General features: G+C 40.5%; 2 protein-coding genes across 3 annotated transcripts in view; one reads left to right on the plus strand and one right to left on the minus strand.

Annotated features, from left to right (window-relative positions):
- Positions 1-4,689: 4,689 nt before the first annotated feature.
- LARP7 (La ribonucleoprotein 7, transcriptional regulator) lies at positions 4,690-19,830 on the minus strand. Of its 2 annotated transcripts, XM_040967173.1 has the most exons (14): positions 19,725-19,830; positions 19,351-19,405; positions 15,261-15,470; positions 14,945-15,045; positions 14,785-14,868; positions 14,486-14,650; positions 14,308-14,401; positions 13,862-14,212; positions 13,643-13,826; positions 11,843-11,994; positions 11,107-11,228; positions 8,251-8,410; positions 7,986-8,077; positions 4,690-5,000 (listed from the first exon to the last, which is right to left on the minus strand). In XM_040967173.1, the coding sequence occupies exons 3-14, from the start codon at positions 15,466-15,468 to the stop codon at positions 4,920-4,922; spliced, it is 1,794 nt and encodes a 597-aa protein (XP_040823107.1). In that variant the 5' UTR covers positions 15,469-15,470; positions 19,351-19,405; positions 19,725-19,830; the 3' UTR covers positions 4,690-4,919. The 2 variants fall into 2 exon arrangements, with proteins under 2 accessions (XP_040823107.1, XP_040823108.1); XM_040967174.1 differs by lacking the exon at positions 19,725-19,830 and having other exon boundaries at positions 13,643-13,787; positions 19,311-19,526.
- A 463-nt stretch (positions 19,831-20,293) lies between these two features.
- ZGRF1 (zinc finger GRF-type containing 1) overlaps positions 20,294-22,836 on the plus strand; it is a 69,441-nt gene continuing 66,898 nt past the window's right edge. Inside the window, exon 1 of the mRNA XM_040967208.1 lies at positions 20,294-20,369. The gene's annotated coding sequence lies outside the window, so the exon portion shown is untranslated. The remainder of the gene's footprint in view (positions 20,370-22,836) is intronic.

The following is a 22,836-nucleotide window of genomic DNA, read 5'->3' on the forward strand; positions in this document are numbered from 1 at the left end:
TTTCAAAAGAATACTTTCAAAATTAAAAAATTCTACTTCAAAATCTATATGTATTGAAGTATTAATAATCACACTCCAACTCCTCCACAGTCTATCTACTGAAAATCAGGTCTCCGACCTTTTTTTTTTTAAAGATTTATTTTAATTGGAAAGGAAGATTTATAGAGTAGAAATATCTTCATCCTCTAGCTTACTCCCCAACTGGCTGCAATGGCCTGAGTGAAGCTGAGCTAAAGCCAGGAGCCAAGATTTTCTTCTGGGTCTCCCCTACTACAGGGTCCCTAGCTTTGGGCCACCTTCTACTGTTTTCCCTGACCACAAGCAGGGAGTGGGATGGTAAGTGGAGCAGCAAGACATGAACCAGCAACTTCAGGGAATCTTGGTGCATTTAGGCGGAGAATTAGCCAATTGAGCCATTGCCCCAGGTCCTCTAACCTTTTTCTGCAAAATGAAATACCTTGTGCTGACATCATACTTGAAATTTCAGATAGCTATGGCTATTGTATTTTAACTTTTCAGGATATTTAGCTCTTCTGCCAATTCAAGCTTTATTTATTTTATTTTTTATTAATTTTTTTTTTTTAAGATTTTTTTATTTTTATTATTTTTTCATTGGAAAGGCGGATATACAGAGAGGAGAGACAGAGAGGAAGATCTTCCGTCCGATGATTCACTCCCCAAGTGAGCGCAACGGGCCGATACTATGCCGATCCGAAGCCAGGAGCCTCTTCCAGGTCTCCCACGTGGGTGCAGGTTCCCAAAGCTTTGGGCCGTCCTCGACTGCTTTCCCAGGCCACAGGCAAGGAGCTGGAAGGGAAGCGGGGCTGCCAGGATTAGAACCGGCGCCCATATGGGATCCCGGGCGTGCAAGGCGAGGACCTTTAACCACTTGCGCCACCGCACCGGGCCCCCAATTCAAGCTTTATAATATCCTTTGATTTTTGTTTGAACTTCATTTTTTTGTATATTACAATACACATAAACATATACACATTTGCACATCATGTGTGCTTGTGTGCAAATACATATTACTTTGTTGCAACCTTTATTTATTTATTTATTTTTTAAAAGTAATTTTATTTGAGCCTGGTGTGGTGGTCTGGCGGCTAGAGTCCTCATCTTGAAAGCATCAGAATCCCATATGGGCACCGGTTCTAGTTCCCAGCAACCCCGTTTCCCATCCAGCTCCCTGCTTGTGACATGGGAAAGCAGTGTAGGATGGCCCGGGGCCTTGGAACCCTACACCCATGTGGGAGACCTGGAGGAGGTTCCTGGCTCTGACTTCGGCTTGGTACAGCACTAACAATTGTGGTCACTTAGGGAGTGAACCTTTGGATGGAAGATTTTCATCTCTGTCTCTTCTTCTCTGTATATATGACTTTGTGGGGCTGCAGGGATTAGAATCAGTGCCCATATGGGATCCCGGCACGTTCAAGGCAAGGATTTGGCCACAACCTTTATTTATTACTCTAGATTACAGTTAGAGAAGTTTAGACTTCGCAGGAAGAGCTGCTTATGAGCCACACTTGATGAAGTGCAAACGACTCACAGAGGTCAGTTCCTGCTCATTGGTAGTGAGTATTCACTGGAAGGCCATTTCTCCATGACAGAATCACTCCAGTGACTTAACTTTGTTTCACTGAAGCCTGTCCTTTCCTTAGGTTTAAAAACTGGCAGCTTAATTCTGATTTTATCAGACTGATACTTCATATCATTCTCATTATTCAAACATTTAATCATCAGGGTGCGTCGTAGGATGAAGAAATTAAGCTAATGTTTGTGTTTGTGTTAAGAGTGCTGGGATTGGGCCTGGTGTGGTGGCCTAGCAGCTAAAGTCCTTGCTTTAAACACTCCAGGATCCCATATGGATGCCAGTTCTAATCCCGGCAGCCCCGCCTCCCATCCAGCTCCCTACACCTGGCCTGGAAAAGCAGTGGAGGACAGCCCAAAGCCTTGGGCCCCTGAACCTGTGTGGGAGACCTGGAGGAGGTTCTTGGCTCTTGGCTTTGGATTGGTGTAGCTCTAGCCATTGCGCCACTTGGGGAGTGAATTGTCAGACGGAAGAGCTTCCTCTCTGCTTCTTCTCTCTATATATATCTGACTTTTCAATAAAAATAAATAAATAAATCTTTCTCTTAGGGAAAAAAAAAAGAATGCCAGAATCAAACCTCACCTCCATTTTGAATCCTTATTTCTACTAAAGCATATCCTGGGGGGCAGCAGATGATGGCTCAGACACTTCACAGGCCTGGTTGGACTTGTTGGCTTCTGGCTTTGGTATGGCCCTACCCTGGTTGTTTCTGGAATCTAGGAAGTGAACTGATAGATGGAATCTCTGTTTCTGTATTTCAAAAACAAAAAAAGACACGGCTCCATAAAAATATCAAAATTTCATATAATTGCATTATAATCTAATTTGAAAGAGGTTGAAAGGGAATAGCTACAGGATTTTGTTAATATATAAAAGTCTGCATATCAACTCTATTAAAAAAATAACTATACTTTATAAAACCAGGAAAAAGGAATCTAGGGTTATTTAATGAGCATACAAAAAGTACTTAATCTTAAGAGCACCAGGGAAATGTGCCTTAAAACATTAACAAGATGGACTCAAGATTAGCATAAATGAAAAGACTGGTAGTATTTCATATTAATGAGAGTTTTAAAAAGCATATCTTTATATACTGCTGCTGCCATGCAAAATTTGCATAGCACTTTCTGGCTTGTTTGGGACACCACAGCAATTCCTATTCCATAAATCTATCCTGTAGACAATAAAAACACACTTCTTACAAAAGAAGAAATCCCTAATTGCAACAGAAGCACAATTATATGTCTAAAATGAGAGGCAAATCTTTGGAAAGAGGGAAACAAGAACAGGAGTAGGTTGGGGTGAGAGGGAGCTACCAAGTGCACTGAACCTGTGGCCTCTGTTGTTAGAACCGGCACCCACATGGGATCCTGTCATGTACAAGGTAAGGGTTTAGTCACTAGGTTATGAAGCCAGCTCGCACTTTCACTTTAAAAATGGTGCCAAAAAAGGTAATATACTTCACTAGAACACAACTAACCACAAACATTAATAGATGGAAAGTAAAGTTTTTTTATGCATTTTTCTATGCTTTCGCACGGTCCCTATGTCAGACTGGTTTTGAAGTTAAAGAAGCAAATCCAATGATACACACAAAGGAAGGTGCATAGTAGGCACTCAAAAAAATATCTTTTCTATAACTAGATCAAGTGTCTATGTGGCTAACTTCCTGCAGCCATCAATTTAATTCAATTAAGCAAGCTATTTGCTAAGCATCACTATTTGCTTAGTATTTACACACTTACCCCTTTACAATTTCAAGATTCACAGGGACCTGGACAAGCCACGCAGATACGATTCAGCTTTCAGAACTCCCACCGTCAGCAGGAATTGTAACCTCATCACCCAAACTGTTTCACAGTTGTGCAGTTACTTGTCTGCCTCCCCTGTGATATCTTAAATTTTCATTTTCTTTATAATTTCAATGACTGAAGTGTCACTGTTTGATATAGAGCAAGATAAAAAAATTATGGGCTAAAATCAAAGGACTAAAGGATTAAAACAATGAGTGCTTCTTTTCTTTTGCCTTTTTTTGTCGCTAGGAGTCATCACATTCTAACAAACTGTACTCTTCTGTTTACTGCTGGAATATGTGCTACGTGAAAGATGGATCTTTGTTTTGTTCATGAATGTATCCAAAGTGCTGCAAAGATATCCACAGATATTTAATAAGGATTTGTTGAACTGAGTCCATCTTTTAAAAACTACCAAGGGATGAATCTCTGAAATTGTACTTGCAACATTTTCGACTGTCACCTTAAGATATTCTTCACTGGTAACAAATGAACCTTTAATCAGAAAACATACAATCATTTCTGATTTTTGTAGATCAACTATAGCATCTTTAATCATTATCCTTATAACAGGATTTAACAATTATTTATAGCTTTTTCTTCCCCCTGCCCCATGAGTGTTGGATGCTAGATTTGCTTCTGGGAGAGAAAGAGGAGAAAGCTTTCAGTGGTCAGTTGCTAACGTACTCATTGGTAGCCAACAGCTACTGATTTCCCAACACATGGAGGCAGGCTATCTTCTTAAATTGTTCACTAATGCTGATAAACAGATTCCCAATTATATGCTGCTACACCCACTACTCTAGGAGCAGCCAACCCCCTACTCTAAAGCTGATGGAACCAGGAATTGTTTTGCACTCTTTAGTTTAAAAAAGAAAAAAAAAAAAAGTTGAAAAGCACAGACAGGCAGGGCAACACAGAGGGAATTGGCTCTTCCATCCACTGGTTTACTCACTTAGCTTTTCCCAAGTCATCATCTGCTACTTCCCAGGAACAGGAAGTCAGATGGGAAGCAGAACAGCCTAGAATTTATGCAATACTAAGATATGAGATTAGGTCAAAGAGGTGTCCTAACCTGATGTGGTCCATCTGTTCGTGTAGGATATATTCTTGAATGGAAAGCCAGAACGGCAAAAAGCAAGAGAATGTAGCACCACACAGATGTCTGTATGAGCCAACATGAAAGGATACCCAAATCGAAAATAGAAAACGTAACTGAAATCCACTGATATCTACTCTTGAACATTTTTCTAAAGACGTGCATTGTTTTTGCAATGCAATTAAATGCTTCTTTTAATGACAATGTTCAAAACAAATTTATTAGGAAATCACTTGAGGTTAACTCAGATAATTTCAACAAATAAAATGCTTAAAGAAAAATCAAGAGTCTTATTTTTAAGTTGAGGAATAACAATTTTAACTAAAGGTAAATCTTAGAAAAACATTCGTTATGTAGTACTACCATAATACAAATGGATTTTCTATGAATTGGTGGAGAATCCAGTGAAACAGTAAGAAGTCAACTGTAATTATTTTCAGTCGTATTCAGAAAATCTAATGTGTTGACTTGCTTGCTGAGTCTTCTCCAGTCTAATCTTTTCAGCTTTGGTGATTAACTACAGAGAAAAAAATCAGAAAATGGAATGTTAGATACCTAAATGATTATGGTTAGAAAAACTTCACAACTACCTATTTTCATGAAAATTTAGGTGAAATCAATCATAAAAAGAAATGATGAGATTATGGCTTAGTAAGCATAACGGGTAATAAATCTTTGCAATAACCCACTCTCTTCTCTACTTTCGTTCTGTAGTAATGAAAATCTGAACTAAGGACGAGATTGTGGTACAACTGGGAAAGTTATGTCCATGATGCCTGGCACCCCACAGTAGCTGGTGCACTTCCGATCCAGTTCCCTTATAATCTACCTCAAGAAGCCAGGAGAAGATGGCACAAGTACTGGGACCACTACACCCACATGAGAGACAGGAATCAATTTCCTGCCTCTTTGTTTCAGCTTGGCTCAACCTTGGCCTTGGTGGTCTTTGGGAAATATACCACCACATGGAAGATATGTGTTTCTCTCCTTCTTTCTCTTTCCCCTCTTCTAACTCTGCCTCAAAAATAAATACACAAATCTTTAAAAAGAAAAAAAAAAGACTTTTCAATTAAAAAAATAGCTACTCCTGGGCCAGTGTTGTGGTGCAGTGGGCATGGCCAGCAGCCAAAAAGGGAAATGGTTCATAATATCAGTATGGTGGGTCCTCTTATTCAGCTCTGCTTCTCATCTCTCTGTCTTGTTAATGGTCTTTGAAGGAAATTAATCAACTTATATAAGATAAACAACTATTCTACATTGATGGTTTTTATTCTTTTCAGAGAGCTCAGATCTATATTTGTAGTTCCATATCCCCTCGGGCTTGGACAATCATCATCAAGACACCGTGGTTTAAAATTTGAAAATTAAGAAACATTTCAAGTAAGGGTCTACTATTTTAACTCCTCTTAAATTTTAAAGACATTTATCATCTACTTTTGTATGGAGCCAGCACTGTGATGCAGCAGGCTGAACTGCTGTCTGCAACACAGTAGCCAGGGCTAGGGCTAGGCCCGGGCTGAAGCCAGGAGGCTGGAATTCCATCTGGGTTGTCTGGGTTAGTAGCAGGGACACAGGGACTGCAGCCATCACCATGCCATCTAGGATGCTCACCAGCAATAAGCTAGATGGGAAGCAGAGTAGCTGGACTTGAACCAGCCACTCTGATATACGATGTGTGTGGCTAAAGCAGAGCCTTAACCAATGCACCAAGCACCTACTTCCTTACATTATATTTAAAGGCAGCAGATGAAATTACATAGAAGGAAGAAGAAAAGTTAAAAATATATTTAGTTTTGGATTAAGTGCAAATATTTTTCTTTGAAAACCACAGTTATTAGTAAGCATTCATTTCAACAGTTTTTCTTGTTATTGCTCTTCTGTCCCTCAACAGCCCTGTGGAAATGCTGGGCTTGTGGAAATGCCTTGTCAGTAAAGCATTTACTTCATACTTTTGGCAGAATCACTGACACTCTATTTTTTTCTCAGCATTTGCTTTCCACCACGAAGGTTCTGCTGAGTCCTCCCCACGCTTCACTGGTCTTTTCTAGCTCCTGATAATCCTCCCTCAAGATCTGCACTGTTTGTTGCTATTCACTAGATAGCGGTTCCTCCAACTCTGGGTCGGCTTCCTCACTTCCCTAAGGCCTCTGCTTTGTCACCTTCCTAGAGAAATCTCCTGGAAAGCCTCATGATATGAAGTCAGTGCTGACTACAACCTAAACCCATGTTTACCTGCAAGTTTCCATGAACTCAGGAGAGTTTGTTATTCAGGCTTGTACCAATTTCAAGAAAAAGGACATTCAAAACATGTTAGCCAAATTAATTACAAAATAAGTAGGTTAATCTAGTTATAGTTTACTGTCCTCTGACAAGCTCTGTACAGCAGTTACCTTGGGTGGTAGCCTCATTTCATGACATGATCTGACTACTTTCACAGCTTTAGATGTTTCTATGTAACAAATTGACCATGAACAAGTGAATGAAATCAGGGAAAAAGAACTCTCCATATCAAGATTCATCTATTCATTTATGTTTCATCAGTTAATAAAATTCTCCAGCAAATGTTTGATTTTTGCAAATTAAACTGTCAAAGAACCTTTCTAAATTTATAATATTAAATGAGTAATTCCTACTGAAAAAATCAATCTAAACAAAAAAATCCCAGCTAGAGTGTAAGTCTTGATTTAAAAAATGGACCTATTTCAGTTCTGAATTAATGATTTTAACATTCAAATAAAAACAAGCAGACTTTGAAATGAACTCCTCAAATGCCTAGAAGAGTCTTTTAGGAAGGACAGAGACCACTGCATCTCAGGAGGTGCAATCTCATGTGAGCAAACTAAATTAACAAAGACCAGCTGGTGACCTTCCCCTGAATCGCCATAAACTCCAAGGCTGATGAAAAACAATGGATTTAAAAAAAACTTTTTTAAAGATAATTTTGAACACATGAAATCAAATCAGCCATGTTGAAATATGAAAGCATAACTTTTAAACTAGACAGGCTAGGTTTAAGGTATTTTTAGCTTACTAGTATCACGTTCTTCCCCAGAAAAAGGAACAAAGCTCATCATTGTTGTAGCAATGATTATACTTAAAGTCAATATTATCTGTAGAGTCTCAAATCATTATAAGCTGTAATCTAAATACCCTATGCTTGTATCATGAAGGCAGTCTTCCTCCAATCATTTACTGACAAACAAAGCAGAGCAGGCAGAAATGGAGACATTGTAACTTGCAGCAATTTTTTTTTAAAGGGGAGAAAATGGAAATTGTAAAATTATGTATCCCTGTGGGAAAATAATTGTAACTTCATGCATTGTGTAGCCAAAAAAACCACAATATTACTTCTCAAACTAAGACACTATCCTGTGTAGGCCTTTGTTACATAATGGCAAAACCAAAGTTATTTTATGACTACCTGTTATTGACATTCAGAAGTTATTAACCTCCAAGCGCTATTCAGGGTGTAAAAACAAACAAGCAAACACGAATGGATTACCTTCTCAGTGCCTCTTTTCTTTTCCCGAGGTTGATTAAGTTTGGCCTGTCTGTCTACCAAAATCTTCTGCCAGTATCTCTGTTCATGATCACCTTAAAAACAATAAAAACTTTCATCTCTAAATGCAGGATACTTATGGAAAAATGCATTCAAAGCACTGCATTGTAAATCATGGAGCTACACACTGAGACACAAAACACTAGCTTCATTAGCCAAACTCTGAAAATACAATTCGTCACAAGAACTATTATGAAAAGAAATTTACCAGAAAGAATCTCTACTTTCCAGCAGTGCTTTTTCTGGATTTCCGCACATGCTTTCATTACTGCTTGAGCATCCTCTGGAGTTTTAAATCTAGCATGGCATTCTGTATCTCCTTCTAGCAAATCAACATAAACAACTTCTGAGATTGCAGCCAAAGTATCCTGCATTGAAGTTTTGTAGAAAGTATTAAAGCCGTTAATAAAAATGCTTCACAGTAATTCTAAAATTATTCCAGTGGTTAGCTGGGTTATGCGGACTAAACATTAGATATAAAATATATCTAACTATGCACAAATGTTGCTACAAAAGATATGGACAAGGAAGAGAATCAATTAAAAATAACACTACTAAAAACTTACTTCCCTTTGCATTTTAAGAACATACTCCTAAATCACAAGCCACAAGGGGAATATCATTCAACAAGGCAGGACATTAACAAACATGAATGCATTCAATGGTCCTCCTTCACTAAAGGATTCAAGTCAGGAGCCATCAGTAAAAGGAAACAAAGTAAATGGAAAAGAAATTAGAGAATCTGTGCTCTTAACTTACCTGTAGAAAATTACTTACAACTTAAACTATGTGTAAAATTAATTAAACTTTTTATAAAACTTACAGGAAAAAAGTTTCATTATTTTACATCTACAAAACTCCCTATTTCCCCCAGTGGATCCAACAGGGCACAGCTCAACAAAGCTTTTGTTAAAATGCCCAAGTAACTTCTAAACAAGGCAATGAGGGAAAAAGTTTTACATATAATACCTGCTGTGAGGGCAAATTAACAAGATTCCTGCATTCTTAATCAACTCCCCCCCACCCAGCAGGTTCTACAGCAAAAACAAAGTATTTATGCAGGAATGTTATGCTGCTAATTAGGAATCTGACACAAAGGTTCCATTCATAAGATTAAAGAAATAACTGGAGATTCTCCACTGTAAAAAAAAAAAAAAGCCCTATACTACCTCACCTTTAGCTTTGTCTCAAATTTTGTAGAAGCAGATATTTTATATTACTCTTAGATGTTGAATTCCTAGATGACTGTATTATGGAAAGAACTGAAAATATCTAGAAATACTATGTCATCACAGATCAAGAAAAGTCTATTAGGCAATAATTAAAAAAAATAATCTGTGACTCACTCCAATACTTAATACATCATCTACCATAAAACAGTTATTCCACGAATTAGAAAAAAAAACCTGGCAATATACCTTCCATTTTGTCATCAAATAAGTCAGCCCTAAATTTGGACACAAAGCAAGAATAAGTAGAATTTAATTTATAAAATCTGAACGTGTTAAATGGTCGTGATTTTTGTAACTTTTTTAGATGAATTAGGAGATATTTACTAAATATCCATTGTAATGTCAGGCTAATCCTCAGAACTAAAAACCTGAAAATCACATTGGCAAGTCATTGGCAGCAGTAACCACCATCACAGCCCAGGTTTTGTCCCAGTAAAATGTAACTACTAACTTCACTACTGCAGTTATTTTACGATTCTGATAATCATAAATGAAGAATGCACATTATCATTCAGTGATGTCAGTGATTCCAGATTACAAACTCTGAGTAACTTCTGTGTTGAATCTTTTGTAACTGAACCACAGAATTTCCGTCCCTCAAACGTGTAGCCTTTTACCCTGAATTCTAGGTTGCTACCACACACTGAAAGGCAAGATGATAGTTGCATATTGGGATTGTCTAAATATCTTATCAATATTAAGATAGAAAGTTCATGTTTTTAGTGATGACTGCGGGATTTTAGATATTAAAATAGTGTCCAGACATTATTGTGAATGAACAGCCTCAGCAGCTATTATAAAATGTGAATGGTACAGATCTGTATAAAACAAAAACTATATATTACATGGTGCTGAGCACTTAAAATACAGTTCTTAATGCTATAAAACATTCTGTGAATTTAAGTCAAATCCCTAACCTTGGTGACAAGGTTAAGTGTGAGTTACTATGATAACCACACACAAAGGAGGAAGACTGCACTGATAAGAAAAAAGCACTGTGCTAGGATAAATGGGATCAACTATATAAAGCGGAAAAAGATTACTACCAGTAAGGTACAACAATTCTGGCATTACACGTAAGTACGAATTTATCTGCATCAGCATTAAAGAACTTTGAAATAATCTGTGCATGAAAAGCAATCACCATGTATTGAAAAAACTGGGGAAAAAAATGATAGACAAGCTAATTTCCTATAAAATCTCCTGCTTTTCTGTCAGCAAAAATGCTCATTTCTAAGATGGTTTCATTAACAAAAATAAGTCCATGACCGTACATTAAAAATATGCAAACTACTTTTTCTGGGATCTATTGAAGGGCAAGAACACCAAAAAAGCAAACTTAGAAAATCTTAAACATGCTCCTAAATAAGGTAGTATCCGATGATTATAGTATCACAAACAATTTCAGCTAAACTCTAATGATGATTAAATCTTCTAAAAATGTTTTGGTGTCAAGTGTTTCAGTGAAACCTGTTTTCATCAAAAGAAAAAAGTTTTCTAAGAGGTTTTCCTGCTCCTACTGCTTTAATGTTAGAATGGTTACACTCTACTTTCTTATTCAATCACACCGCAGCCATTAGGAAAACTAAAGAAAATATGCACAAGTTGCAATTTTCCTGTAAAGACTGCTCACTATATATCTGAATTAGCAATTTCAGCGTAGATTTTGCTTCACTTCAAATCTAAGTGTTTCCAAATAATCAGAATGCTACAGTAGTGGTTTTACAATACATACACAAATTCTGTTTTGATTTGTCTTGTTTCCCATACTCAAAGCATTTTCACATGAGGAAGAGAAGGGAAAAAACACTCTAGGTGTTCAAAAGCATTACCCGGACTTGTTTCCTGCCAGGTATGGGCTCCGAGCTAACAATCTTCACAATCACTCCACTCACAAACTGTGGTCCTGTGGCAGGAACCTTCTCCGGGGCACCAGGCTCCTCCCTGTTGGCTTCTGATTTCAAATGGAAAAGGGAATAAATCTCTTACACTTGATAGTGGAATACTTAGGACATTATAGAAAAACAATTTCTCATGATGATTTACATAATTTACCTTGAAATAAATACTGAATTTAAATAGTGAAGGCTGTGCCCTGCATCACAATATTTCAGATTAGTATAAAATAAAATGTGCAAAATCTTGTTACTCTAAATGTAAAGTGTTATTGTTAGAAGAACATTTATAAAACTTTACAAATTACTGCTTTTCCCTGAAACAAGGAACAAAACAATACTGCTTAATAAAAAAAATATTATTTAAGAATATTCTAAATAAATATTATTTAAGAATATTCTAAATACTATTATTCAATAGGGAAAATTATTTTTTATATTTTGTGGAAATTTAAAAGAAGATTCTAATTTGGATAAGGTCTGTTACTGGTTTGTGGCTTCTATTATGGATTAAAGTTAGATAAGAAATCAGTCCTTATTCTTACAAACTAAGCATTCATTTCTAATAATGAAAATGGTGGACAATTTCTCATATTGCTAAAAACATACTGTTTAAAAGAATCAATCACACATTTAAATTGAGACTAGAAAAAATTATCATAGTTATCTTTACCATTTTCATTTTTCACGCCTGACTTATTAGGTCCTCCACTGTCTGCATCCATTTCTGACTCTGATTTTATTTGGGATATTGTTTTTTTTAAAGAAGCCATGCTGGCTTTTTGTAGGGCCAAATATTCTTTTTTTAAATCCATCCATTCACTCCTGTAAAAAAAAAAAAGTAACTATTGAAATAGTGACAAAGGATGACTAAATAAAAAAGAGCAGTCCCTAAGTATATATGTTTCCAGTGACTGCAAACACTTCCTCCTCACTCTATTTAACTGTACACTCGGACACTAGGTCCTAAACTCCACCTAGCTGACAAGGAAAGGCAATGCACCCTACCCCACTTTCAGATTAAACTTTTTTTTTTTGCAAGGATAGCATTCTAGATTAAACCTTTTAAAGTTCCCATTTAAATTGTTAAGTGTGCTTCAAATATTTTACATCAGGAAGGCACCATTTAAGAAGCCATTATTTAGTAGCATTCACTGAGCAGTTCACTATTAGGGAAAAGTGAGAAATTAAAACGCAAAGTGGATTTGTTAAACCGCTCCCAATTTGTGAGATAACATTCCTTAGTATTTGCTCAAAGCAAAAGGAATTTCTCAGAAGAAAAAAAAAACACATTATGGAAGCAATTTATTTATTTACATAGACTTTCCTCAAACAGCTAGAGCTGCCCCAGATAGAAACACAATGCATCTCCTAGTTTAGTGGGAACAGTCAATTGTTACTCTAATCTATGCCATCAAACAAGTAGACGGCTTTTTTTCTTGTTTCAGAGGAGAGTATCTAGTGATAGTGGTTTTTGTTGCTAACTGTTGTTGGCATCTGTGTACTTCAAAAAAATCCAGATCCACCAAGGATCATACCATCCCTGAGAGCTGATACATTAAAATAACAAAAGGCTCTTGCAATGATTCTCAGAGATAAAAAGGCCAAAGGAATTTAGGAGTTAAGAACAGTATAAATAGAAGTGCCTGATGTCTTGTCTTCCACCCTTCCAGAGAAGAAAGGACATCTGTGTGTGCTTGCTGAGGAAGGTAAGGAAAAGCTCTTTTTCTCCCCTTTTCTAATTCGTTTTTCTACTCGGCAATCATTCCTTGGTGGGCTCCCTTCAACTTTAACATGGAGGTGCTTTCTTTGATTTCTGCTAAGAAAAGTAAGTGCTTTCATGTTTTAGTAGAAGTGAATTCCACATACTCCTGCAGCCTGTCTCCTTCCTTGTAGAAGCTGAAGGGATCCCCTTTGCTTTAACATGGGGGCACCTGCTGTGTACAACAAAAGTAAGTGCTTCCATGTTTCAGTGGAGGTGTCTCCAAACCACACGATTTTTAAAATTGCTATTTTCTAAAGGAGCTTTTTACTAAAACTTTGTTTCAGGGAAAGCACTTAAAGACCGGGCTTCCCACCACTTAAACGTGGGTGTACTTGCTTTGAAACTAAAAAAGTAAGTGCTTCCATGTTTTGGTGATGGTAAGTCTTCCATTTTCTTTTTCAAAAGGCCTCAAGAGTGCAAAAAGGGCAGTTCAATTCTGTTTCAGCTGTGTTCCAGTCCGTTAAGGTGCCCTCTCCACTTTAACATGGAGGCACTTGCTGTACCACAATAAAAATAAGTGCTTCCATGTTTGAGTGTGGTGGTTCCTACTATCTGCTGTTTTTAAACCCACACTGCTTGCAAGTCTTGGTTACATGCCATTACTGTTGCTAATATGCAACTCTGTTGAATATATACTGGAATTGCACTTTAGCAATGGTGATGGAATGTTCTCAATGGCTGAACAGGGAATTTATACCATGTACTTACTTTGATAGTACTCTCAAAGGTATAACCTCTTCTCCCATTTTGTGTCTCTCTTTATGTTTTTTCTTATGCTTCCTTTTTGTTTTTAAGAGAGCATTATCTTTAATGTCTCCGGTGTCCTTTTCCTCTTCAGTAGAGAATCCTAAATCTGGGGAAATCAGACTTAAAGTAATCAAATACTTATTAACTGATGGAATACAAGGTTAAGCTTATTAGTCATACCTCTGTTTTCTTTGGAAACTTCTGGTGCTTCAGTTTTACTGCTGTCTTTATGGGCCACTTTTTTTACTTTGGTCCTGGGAGCTAAGCTTTCTGCATCTTCAGAGCTGCTTCTCTTTCTCTTCTTCTCTGTTCTGCCTTCAGAGGCTTTGGACAGATGGCCCTTTTCGCGTTTTTTCTTTTTCTTCGAGGGCTGTTTTTGGGGTTCAGTAGCTTCTGCTTCAGAGCCCTCGGATGCGGCCCTGGAGCTTTTCACTTTGCCTTCACTGCTGGTGTCCACCGTGAGTTCCTTGGTCTGCGCATTCTCTTCCTTCTTCACACGCCCTTTTTTCTTCTTTTTCTTTTTCTTTTCTTCTGTAAAGGTAGTCAGTTTTATCTCAGAACACTAAAACAAGTATCAATTCACTGTCCCGTTGGCCAAGGCCATGTGTAACTGTTAAAACACTTACCAGCTACTTGGAGGGCAGGAATGGGCTTGTCTTTCACCGTTTTAGGAAATATGCCAGGTTTTCTTGGTGCTTCTTCCGGAGGGTTGTTAAGAAACTGAACGATTTGAAGATAATTTTACTATGTGTAACACCTGTTTGCTAAATTTTTCAATTTTCTCTTTTTAGGATCTGGACCTACCTCAATAGCTTTTGCTGCTTGTTCTTTGGTTTCAAATTCCACAAAAGCAAATCCTTTTGGATCTCCAGTAGATTTATAGTGTGGTATACTTACATAAACCACATTGCCACATTTTCCAAATACTCTTTCAATCCAGCTGTGATTAACATTTTTTGGAAGTAATTCCTACAATAAATTATAAGCAGTAATGAGTAATAAATAGTAAGTCTTTCACAATATATATGCCAATAAAATTTTAACATTAATAAAGTGTTTCCTTGTCTCTTTGAATAAGAATTTGGTCTCAGAAAATGGCTTACCACATACACTGTTCGCTCATCTTCATCTTTTGGTCTTTCACCCAGAGGTTTTTTCCTCCTGATTTTGGTGCCTTCTAAATCCAGCTACAAAATCAGATGTTAAAATTAGTAAATTTACTCCAGCTTAATCGGCTATATTATTTTTAAGATTTTTAATTACCTCTACAATAGCAGAACTTTTCAATGCTCTGGCTATTAATTTCCCATCAGTAGTAAGTTTTTTCATTTTGTTAAAAGACAGTAGAAGTGATATGTCTACATCTGTTAAAAAAAAGGTGAATATTACAGATAAAATTTATAGCTTTTTCCCTTTGAGTAAGTGAACAGGCCTTTGATGTTTGGGTTAGGGTAATGTAGTGCTCAGCTAAATTGGCATGCTGCTTTTTGGTTTACAGTGAACAAAATATACATATGGTGCATATAAGGTAAATACATATATCTAATTATTACAATATATCTAACAGTTATTTACTTACATCCATCTCTAGATTTCTCAATCTGTTCCCTAAGGAATTTATCTTTGTGGAGATTTGCATCCCCAAACCAGAAGTCCACTTGCTTAGCAATATCTGCAAGCACCTGCTTCACTCTGGACCTTTTCTTTTTTTCTACTTCTTTTTTCTTTTCAGTGCTTTCCTCTTCCATATTCTTTCGATTTCCGCCTTCAATTTCCATTTCTTCCATGTCTGTAAATCACAAGTTATTAACACGGTTAAAATAGGATAAATCATAAAATATTTGGGCTTGCCTTCAAAGGGAAAAAAAATTTAACAGGAACGTTGAAGATAAGCAACAGAGCTGCATTTATTCCTGCTGATTATGCCTGGGAGATGAAAGCCGTAAGCTATCTCCTGCCTCTGCCAGTTAGAATAAGCCAGATTCTGCAATAGACATTTAAGCCCCAATGTTTCACTGGCTGAGGGCTCACCCAATCCTGAAGGTGGATGGGAAGAGTTGGATTAGGTGGCTGATGTGGAGTCTCAAACAGGATGGCTACAAGAGGCAGGAACACACTGTTCTGCGTTTCTTCCTGCTCCACTATCTGGTCTCACTGGGCGCTTCAACAATTAAAATCATACAACTTCACTCATCATCCCATACTGTCACCAGTACCCATCCTGTCTCATTCCAGAAAAGCCAGTCATTAGTGGGTCCCACTGTGCATTTGCAGTTTCCTTTGCATGCTTTCTGTGATGGGGCTGGATCCTGAGCCTCCCTCTTCACCCACATACTCTGCGTGTGGAGTGTCTCGGCCTTACACAGATGCTCCCTAACTATTATTTTCTCATTAGATCCCCATTCTAACATGCAACCGTCCCGATGACACAGCCAATTTACTTAGGTAAAGTAGGTTTTTCTCTGCAAAAGGGCCTCCTGGGTAACTATAACATCATTCACAGGGCAGACAAAATAATCATGTAAAAAAATGAGCCCGACACAGATTTATTACATTCCAGTTCCTGCTGTGGCTGTCTCAGCAGGGCAGAGCATGTGACTTCATGGCCCTAACGGCCCCATGCTCCACCCCTGATCCAAACCATATCTCCAAGTGAACATAGCAAACAGACTCTGCTAAGTGGACAAAACCCTGAAATCATTCCTAATTCCTCACAGTCAATTCATCACTTTGACTGTTAGTTTTAACTATACCCTGAATAGGAATACCTCTTTCACAACCCACCTGATCCAAACAATCTCCATGGTTTGCCTAAGTTATAGTTAAAATCTTCCTTAGTGGTCCGCCTGCCTCTACCCTTTTTCTCTTACATGCAATCCTAAGGGTAAAAATCATTAATTTAACATAAGTGGGGCAAGCGTCATGGCATAGCATTCAAAGCTGCTACCTGCTGCCCAGGCATCCTGTCCAGGTACACATTTGAGAACCCAGATGCTCCACTTCCAATCCAGCACCATGCAATTACACCTGGGAAAGCAGCAGCAGATGGCCTGAGTGCTTGGGTCCATGCACCCGTGTGGGAGACCTGAACGAAGCTCCTGGCTTTAGCGTGTTCCAATTCTCAGCCCAGTATGTTTCAGCCAGCTGGGGAGTGAGGCAGCACACTCAGCACACTCAGAAAGGCCCCTCTCAGTGTAATTCTGCCTGTTAAATAGTCTTAAAAAACAAAACAATTTCTTGCACAACTTCTGCCCTGCACAGGGTTCTTACTATAACTGTATTGTTTATCTACTTTCCTAGAACGTAAATGCTATGAGGGCATGGGACTTTACATTCATCATTACCTGAATATTTGTTGAACAGTTAAGTAAACACATTGAAAAGCACTTGAGAAATGTTAAGCATTTCAACCTCTTTCAAGTTGGTAGACTATAAATTAAATACAGAGGGACAGCCGTGTCTGTGACACCTGCATCCTTATATGGGATCCAGTTCAAAACAATGCAACTAAAGCCTTTCAAAATGCTGCTTTAGAGAACATACTCAGCAACAGGCAACCACGTGCCACTATTATAATTTACCACTCTCATTAAGTCCTATCAATTAGACTTTTTTTTTTAAGATTTATTTGTTTTTATTGCAAAGTCAGATATACAGAGAGGAGAGACGGAGAAGATCTTCCATCTGATGATTCACTTCTCAAGTGAGCACAATGGCCAGTGCTGCGCCAATCCAAAGCCAGGAGCCAGGAATTTCCTCCAGGTCTCCCACACAGGTACAGGGTCCCAAGGCTTTGAGCCGTCCTCAACTGCTTTCCCAGGCCACAAGCAGGGAGCTGGATGGGAAGTGGAGCCACAGGGATTAGAACCAGCACTCATATGGGATCCTGGCACACTCAAGATGAGGACTTTAGCCACTAGGCCACATTGCCAGGCCTAGTTAGACACTTTTTAAAGAAGCCGATGTATAACTTGTCGAAACAGATCTGGTTTTGAGGTGGCTGTCTGAACTCAACATCAGAAATTCTAAGCACTTGTCTGATATGCATTAAGAAAAAAAAATTGGCTTCTATGGTCTTTAAACAAAAAATAAAAGTTACTGCATAAAAATGCCAGGCACTTCACATTGTTCTAAATGCTCACACACTATTAGATATTTTATTTGCTAAAACCAGCGAGATATGTGGGTCCAGGTGTAGCTGGGTCTCACAGGCTTACTTACTAGTTAGTAAGTAATTGTTACTAGCAATCTATGTCCTAACACAGGAATTATTATGACTATAATTTCCTTTAGTTCCCTCTTAAAGGCCAGCAAGAGGGTGATAGAACTCTTCCATCCACTAGTTCACTCATGAAATGCTTGCTGACAGGTAGATCAGGCAAGGTTGAAACCATGAGGCTCTTCAAGCAACATCCTGACTGCTTGACCACACCCCTGCCCATCACTCAAGAGCTCCTGAGAACACTGGGGCATGGTGGAGCACTGGGCCATTATGTGAGTTGTATATAATCCCAATCCTGCGTGCTTCCAATGAAGTCCGGCTCACAGTTCCCAGGTGGGAGCCTCAAGTGGAGTTCCTGGCCCCCATGTTGGGCCTGGTCCAGCTTAAACTTAAAATCTGGAAAGTGAACCAGAGGGTGGAAGACATCTTTCTGTCTCTGATGCTCTGCCATTCACATAAACAAACAAAATTTGTTTACTACACTAAATTATAAGTTTAAACAAAAATAAAAAATGCATGACCCTTGTACAAAAGTAAAATGAAGTCAATGTAGACCTTCCTTAAATAATTAATGAAGGAACCAGCGGTGAAAAAACCAGCTCTAAGGTGAATTTAAAAAGTATACAGGAGGCCCAGCACAGCGTGGCCTAGTGGCTAAAGTTTTCGCCTTGAATGTGCTGGGATCCCACATGGGTGCCGGTTCTAATCCTGGCAGCTCCACTTCCCATCCAGCTCCCTGCTTGTGGCCTGGGAAAGCAATTGAGGACGGCCCAAAGCCTTAGGATCCTATACCTGCATGTGAAACCAGAAAGAAGTTCCTGGCTCCTGGCTTTGGACCAGCTCAGCTCTGGCCACTGCGGTCAATTAGGAAGTGACTCATCAGATGGAAGATCTTCCTCTCTATACCTGCCTTTCCAATAAAAACAAATCTTCAAAAATAATAATAACAGAAAAAAGTACACAGGTACGTACACACATCGATCAGGAAAATGGAAATGAATGTTAAAACTACTCAGGGAAAAATAACTACTTCTCCACTGGACAAACTCAATTTCCACTCTCTTTATGCTGCAGAAGTTACGGTTGTAAAACAGGTCAATGACAAAACAAGAGTTCAACAAGACCTCAAGTAATTTTTTTCCCAATAAAATTATACAGAAAATACTTTGATACACATAAACACATTTTCCTAGGAGGCTGATCCGCAACTGTATATTACATTTCCAAAAGAGCTCTCAGGTCCCAGCCGGTTAAGAACCCTTGTGCTCTGTGTGGTTCCTGTACACCTGGCCCGTATCTTTGCTTTGACTCGTCCTAAGCTGTCTAAATAGTCCTGCTGACTTCTGTTCTCCACCTTATTCATCTCGGACTTCTAGAGCCACATCTATATCGGCTGTGGCTGAATACCTGTGCGGATGCACTGGGGACACAGAGACTCAGCACTTACTGCTAGCTCCCTCTCCTCACAGGGTTGTCAACTCCTTGAGGTCGGGGCCAGAGTCCTGTTAAAGAAAATCGGCTTTTAGAATACAGCGGTTCCCGTTCGCTGCTTCCACACCAACCGGCAACACGCGCCGCCCCGCCCAGCACCAGCCGCGCCCCAAACCGCCCCACGCCGCGCGCGCCCCCACGCCACGCAAACTGGAACTGCAGGACGGCCGGGGGGGGGGGACGCTGCGCGTGCGCACACACAACCAGGCCACGCGAGCCCAGGGCGCGCTCGAGGGACCCCGGACGTCAGACGGAGCTGCAAGAAAAAAACACCCGGACGAATGCACACGTCACGCAATATAGGCGACCTCAAGGTCACTCGTGACTCACTCCGCTCGAGTCTCCAAATACAGCGTTAGGGACGGCGTCCTTCCGCCCGTTCCGTCTCCAGATGCCGAAAGTCGGGGCTATTTCGCGTCATAGGATAAGCGACGCCCCTCTCGCAGGTTTCCAGACCGGGGCCTGCAGGCCGCGCGCCTGCCATGACGTCACACGCGAGAACGTTAGGCAGTGCCAGTCAAGGATCTGATTGGCGGTGTGAATGACGTGTGATTCTAGGGGCGGGGAGGTGGGCGGGCTCAGCGTGGGTCCTTGTCTGCCTGGTCCCAGGGTGATGATGTCACTCGCGTTCGCGGGAAAAATTCGAAAAGCGGATTTTGTGCCGTGGAAGGTGAAGTCGTTTTGCAGGGGGTGTCGAGGGTATGACGGGTGGGTCGTCAGGGGACCTTGGCTGGTTGAGAGCCAGGGGCGGGTCGGGAAGGGTGCTGTTTGAGCCGAGATTGAGGCGGCAGCGGGCGCCACTTGCCTGGACTGTATGGGAACTGCTGCCTCGCCTTCGTTTCTTTAGGTAGCGCCTGAGGAGAAGGGCTCGTGCTGTTTGTTTTCATAACCCAAAAGTCAGATTCCCACTGTGCTTCGGAGGCACCGGGCCAGATTGTCTTGGAACATGATGTGTGGCGTTCCTTTGGTTGGTTGGTAAGGTTGTGTCCTAACAAGATGCCTCTTACTTGAAAGGCGGGGAGCGAAGTCCTGCACACCCACCCGCCGGTGGGGGATGGTCATTCGATGATGCATTAGAGACCTTGATGCGGGAAGAGTATTCTGAGTTATTCTGAGATTGGTTTTGCTAGTTCTGAGAAGTTGTTGGTTTTGTTGCTCCAGGATTGCTTTCCAAGGCCTCTTGGTTGACAGAGTCCACCTTAGTGCATCCACAGACCCAGGAACATGCAAAGCTTGGCCAGAAGAGTGGTGTAACCTCTTCTGCTTTCCATCCTCTAATGAGGCTGTTGACGTCCTCTGTTGGCCTAGCTGAGCAGGCTCTCATGTCCCCCGGGTGCGTGTGGGCATGCTGTCCACAGCCTAGGCATCAGCAATTGAGGAGGCTCACTCCCAGTAATGCACTCCAAGGTCAGACTGTATATATGGTGATTTTCCCTGTGCCTGGGGTCTGAGCCCAGCAGTTTAGTTGGATAGACCCCCAAAAAACCTTGCCTGGAGTGACTTTAGATTTCACTCTTGTGTGCTCCAGCCAGTGCAGGATCAAGTTTGGTCTGTCTCCTGCAACAGCCAACACGCATATTGGTGGATACAGCTGCCTGGTCAGTTCTACCCCCAGCTGCATATCTCACATGAACCAATGTGTGCTGCGGCCCAGTGCTGCCCATTACAGACCTGATCCTTGTGCATACCAGGGATGCTGCAATCTAATTGGTGCAACCCCCAGTTACCTCCTATAGGCCCACCCCTAGTCCTAGTCTTTGTTCCACTAGCCTCTCCTGCAACTTAGGCTGGCCCAGCTCATCTCCCATCTGGCTCTTTTGCATAGCCCTGGGTGCTGTGGCTTAGCTCAGCCTAAGGATGTCCACAGGTGCTGCTGCCTTGTCCGGCCTGGCCCACCCCCAGCCTTAGTTCTTGTGCTCATCAGTTAGGGACAGCCTAGCAGAGGAGTGGCCACAGTTCCCCTGCCAGGCATGTTCCCAGCCTCTGATCTCACAGGTGCTAGTGGGGGCAACAGCCCTGCTTGGCATGATCTGCCCTCTGTCCTGGCCTTTGTATGTGCCGGTGGGTCTGGCAGCCTGGACCTGCCCAGCCTCCTCCCAGCCTAGCTTGCACAAGTGTCACGTGTGTTCCTGTTGGATGAGTTCTGTGGTCCAGCCTGGCTTGGCCTGTCTCTGCCTCCAGCTCTTCACACAAACGCAGGGAATTGCAGTCCTACGGGCAAGTCCACATTTCCCTTACAGAACCTGCCCTCAGATCTAGTTTTCTTGTGTTCTGGTGCTGCAGCCCAGCCTGATGTGGCCCACCTCTTGCTCTGAAACTCATGGGTGGATGCTGTGGTCTAGCCCAACCAGGCATACCCCTTCTGGCTCTAGCTTTTGTGTGCACTGATGGGTGGTAGGTGATATGCCATTTAGCTCAGCTGAGGTCTCCCATGTGGGCAGGTGTCCTGGCCTGACCCAGACATGTCCTCTTGTTTCCCCTCTCTGAACTGCTTCATCTCGGCTCCCTTGCCTAGCTGCAAGTGCAGAGGCCTAGTCTGTGGAAGCCCCTAGAAATCATTGTTTCCCTGTCAAAGATTCCCTCAGCTGCTCCCACTCCAGTGTGTCCCCAGGCCCCTTCCCTAGGCAATCTGCAGTGCCACTACCCAGGGCCCTGCCCTGCCCAGCCTTGGTGCTGGGCTGGTGTGACCTGGACTTCCCTGTTGTCCACACTTATCTTTAAAAAAGGAAAAAAAATGCATTAGATAAAAAAAAGATAGGCATCTATGCTGGCATACTGGTATAGTTAACACAAGCTTGGCATTAACCAGGTACAGAATGCCTGCTAGCTACTAACCACTTTTCCCAGCACTGTAACAGTTGCCTGGATACAAGGCAAGCTACAGCTGGATACTTTCAAGTTGAATTAAGTTTTTCTTTTTTAGGCTTAATCCCAGAAGTTTATTTATGATTTTAAAGAGCTTGACCTTTCTCAGTTGCTTTTTTGTTTGTTTGTTTGTTTTTCCCTCAGTTCCTTTTAACTAATAAACCCCAGAAATGTCTAATGTAGGAAAATAATGAGAATTTATTTTAATCTGTAAGTAGCTCATAAATAATGCTAAATTGTTTGTTGTTGCATTTCTAATCTGTAAATTATGATAACACACTTCAAGATTATGACACTGATAAATGCAAATTATCTTGTTTTCACCTGATATATAGTGGATAATCGAGAGAAATACTGTTTGTGAGCATGTACACTGCTGTTTATACTAGTTGGTTTTAAATTCTGAATCTTCTATTTTTTTACTTTACAACACGGGGCAAGTTGCTTGACTGTTGTGTACTTTGGATTGAAAAAATTATTTTAGTTTGTTTAAAAGAGAAAGAGAGATATCCAATCCTTCAGTTTTGCTGTCCTAATGCTTATTATGGTTGAGGGTGGGCCAGAAGGGCAGGGTCTG

This window comes from Ochotona curzoniae, unplaced genomic scaffold (assembly GCF_017591425.1).
Source record: "Ochotona curzoniae isolate NIBS_2020 unplaced genomic scaffold, NIBS_Ocur_1.0 scaffold_4506, whole genome shotgun sequence".
Taxonomy (NCBI): domain Eukaryota; kingdom Metazoa; phylum Chordata; class Mammalia; order Lagomorpha; family Ochotonidae; genus Ochotona; species Ochotona curzoniae.

Coding starts and splice junctions, on each gene's coding strand:
- LARP7 (XM_040967173.1), bottom strand. CDS start 15,468: ATGGAAGAAATGGAAATTGAAGGCGGAAATCGAAAGAATATGGAAGAG. Junction 11,995..13,642: donor CCTTTGAGAGTACTATCAAA/GTAAGTACATGG, acceptor TTTTTTTTACAG/GAGTGAATGGATGGATTTAA. Junction 8,078..8,250: donor GAAAGTAGAGATTCTTTCTG/GTAAATTTCTTT, acceptor ATTGTTTTTAAG/GTGATCATGAACAGAGATAC.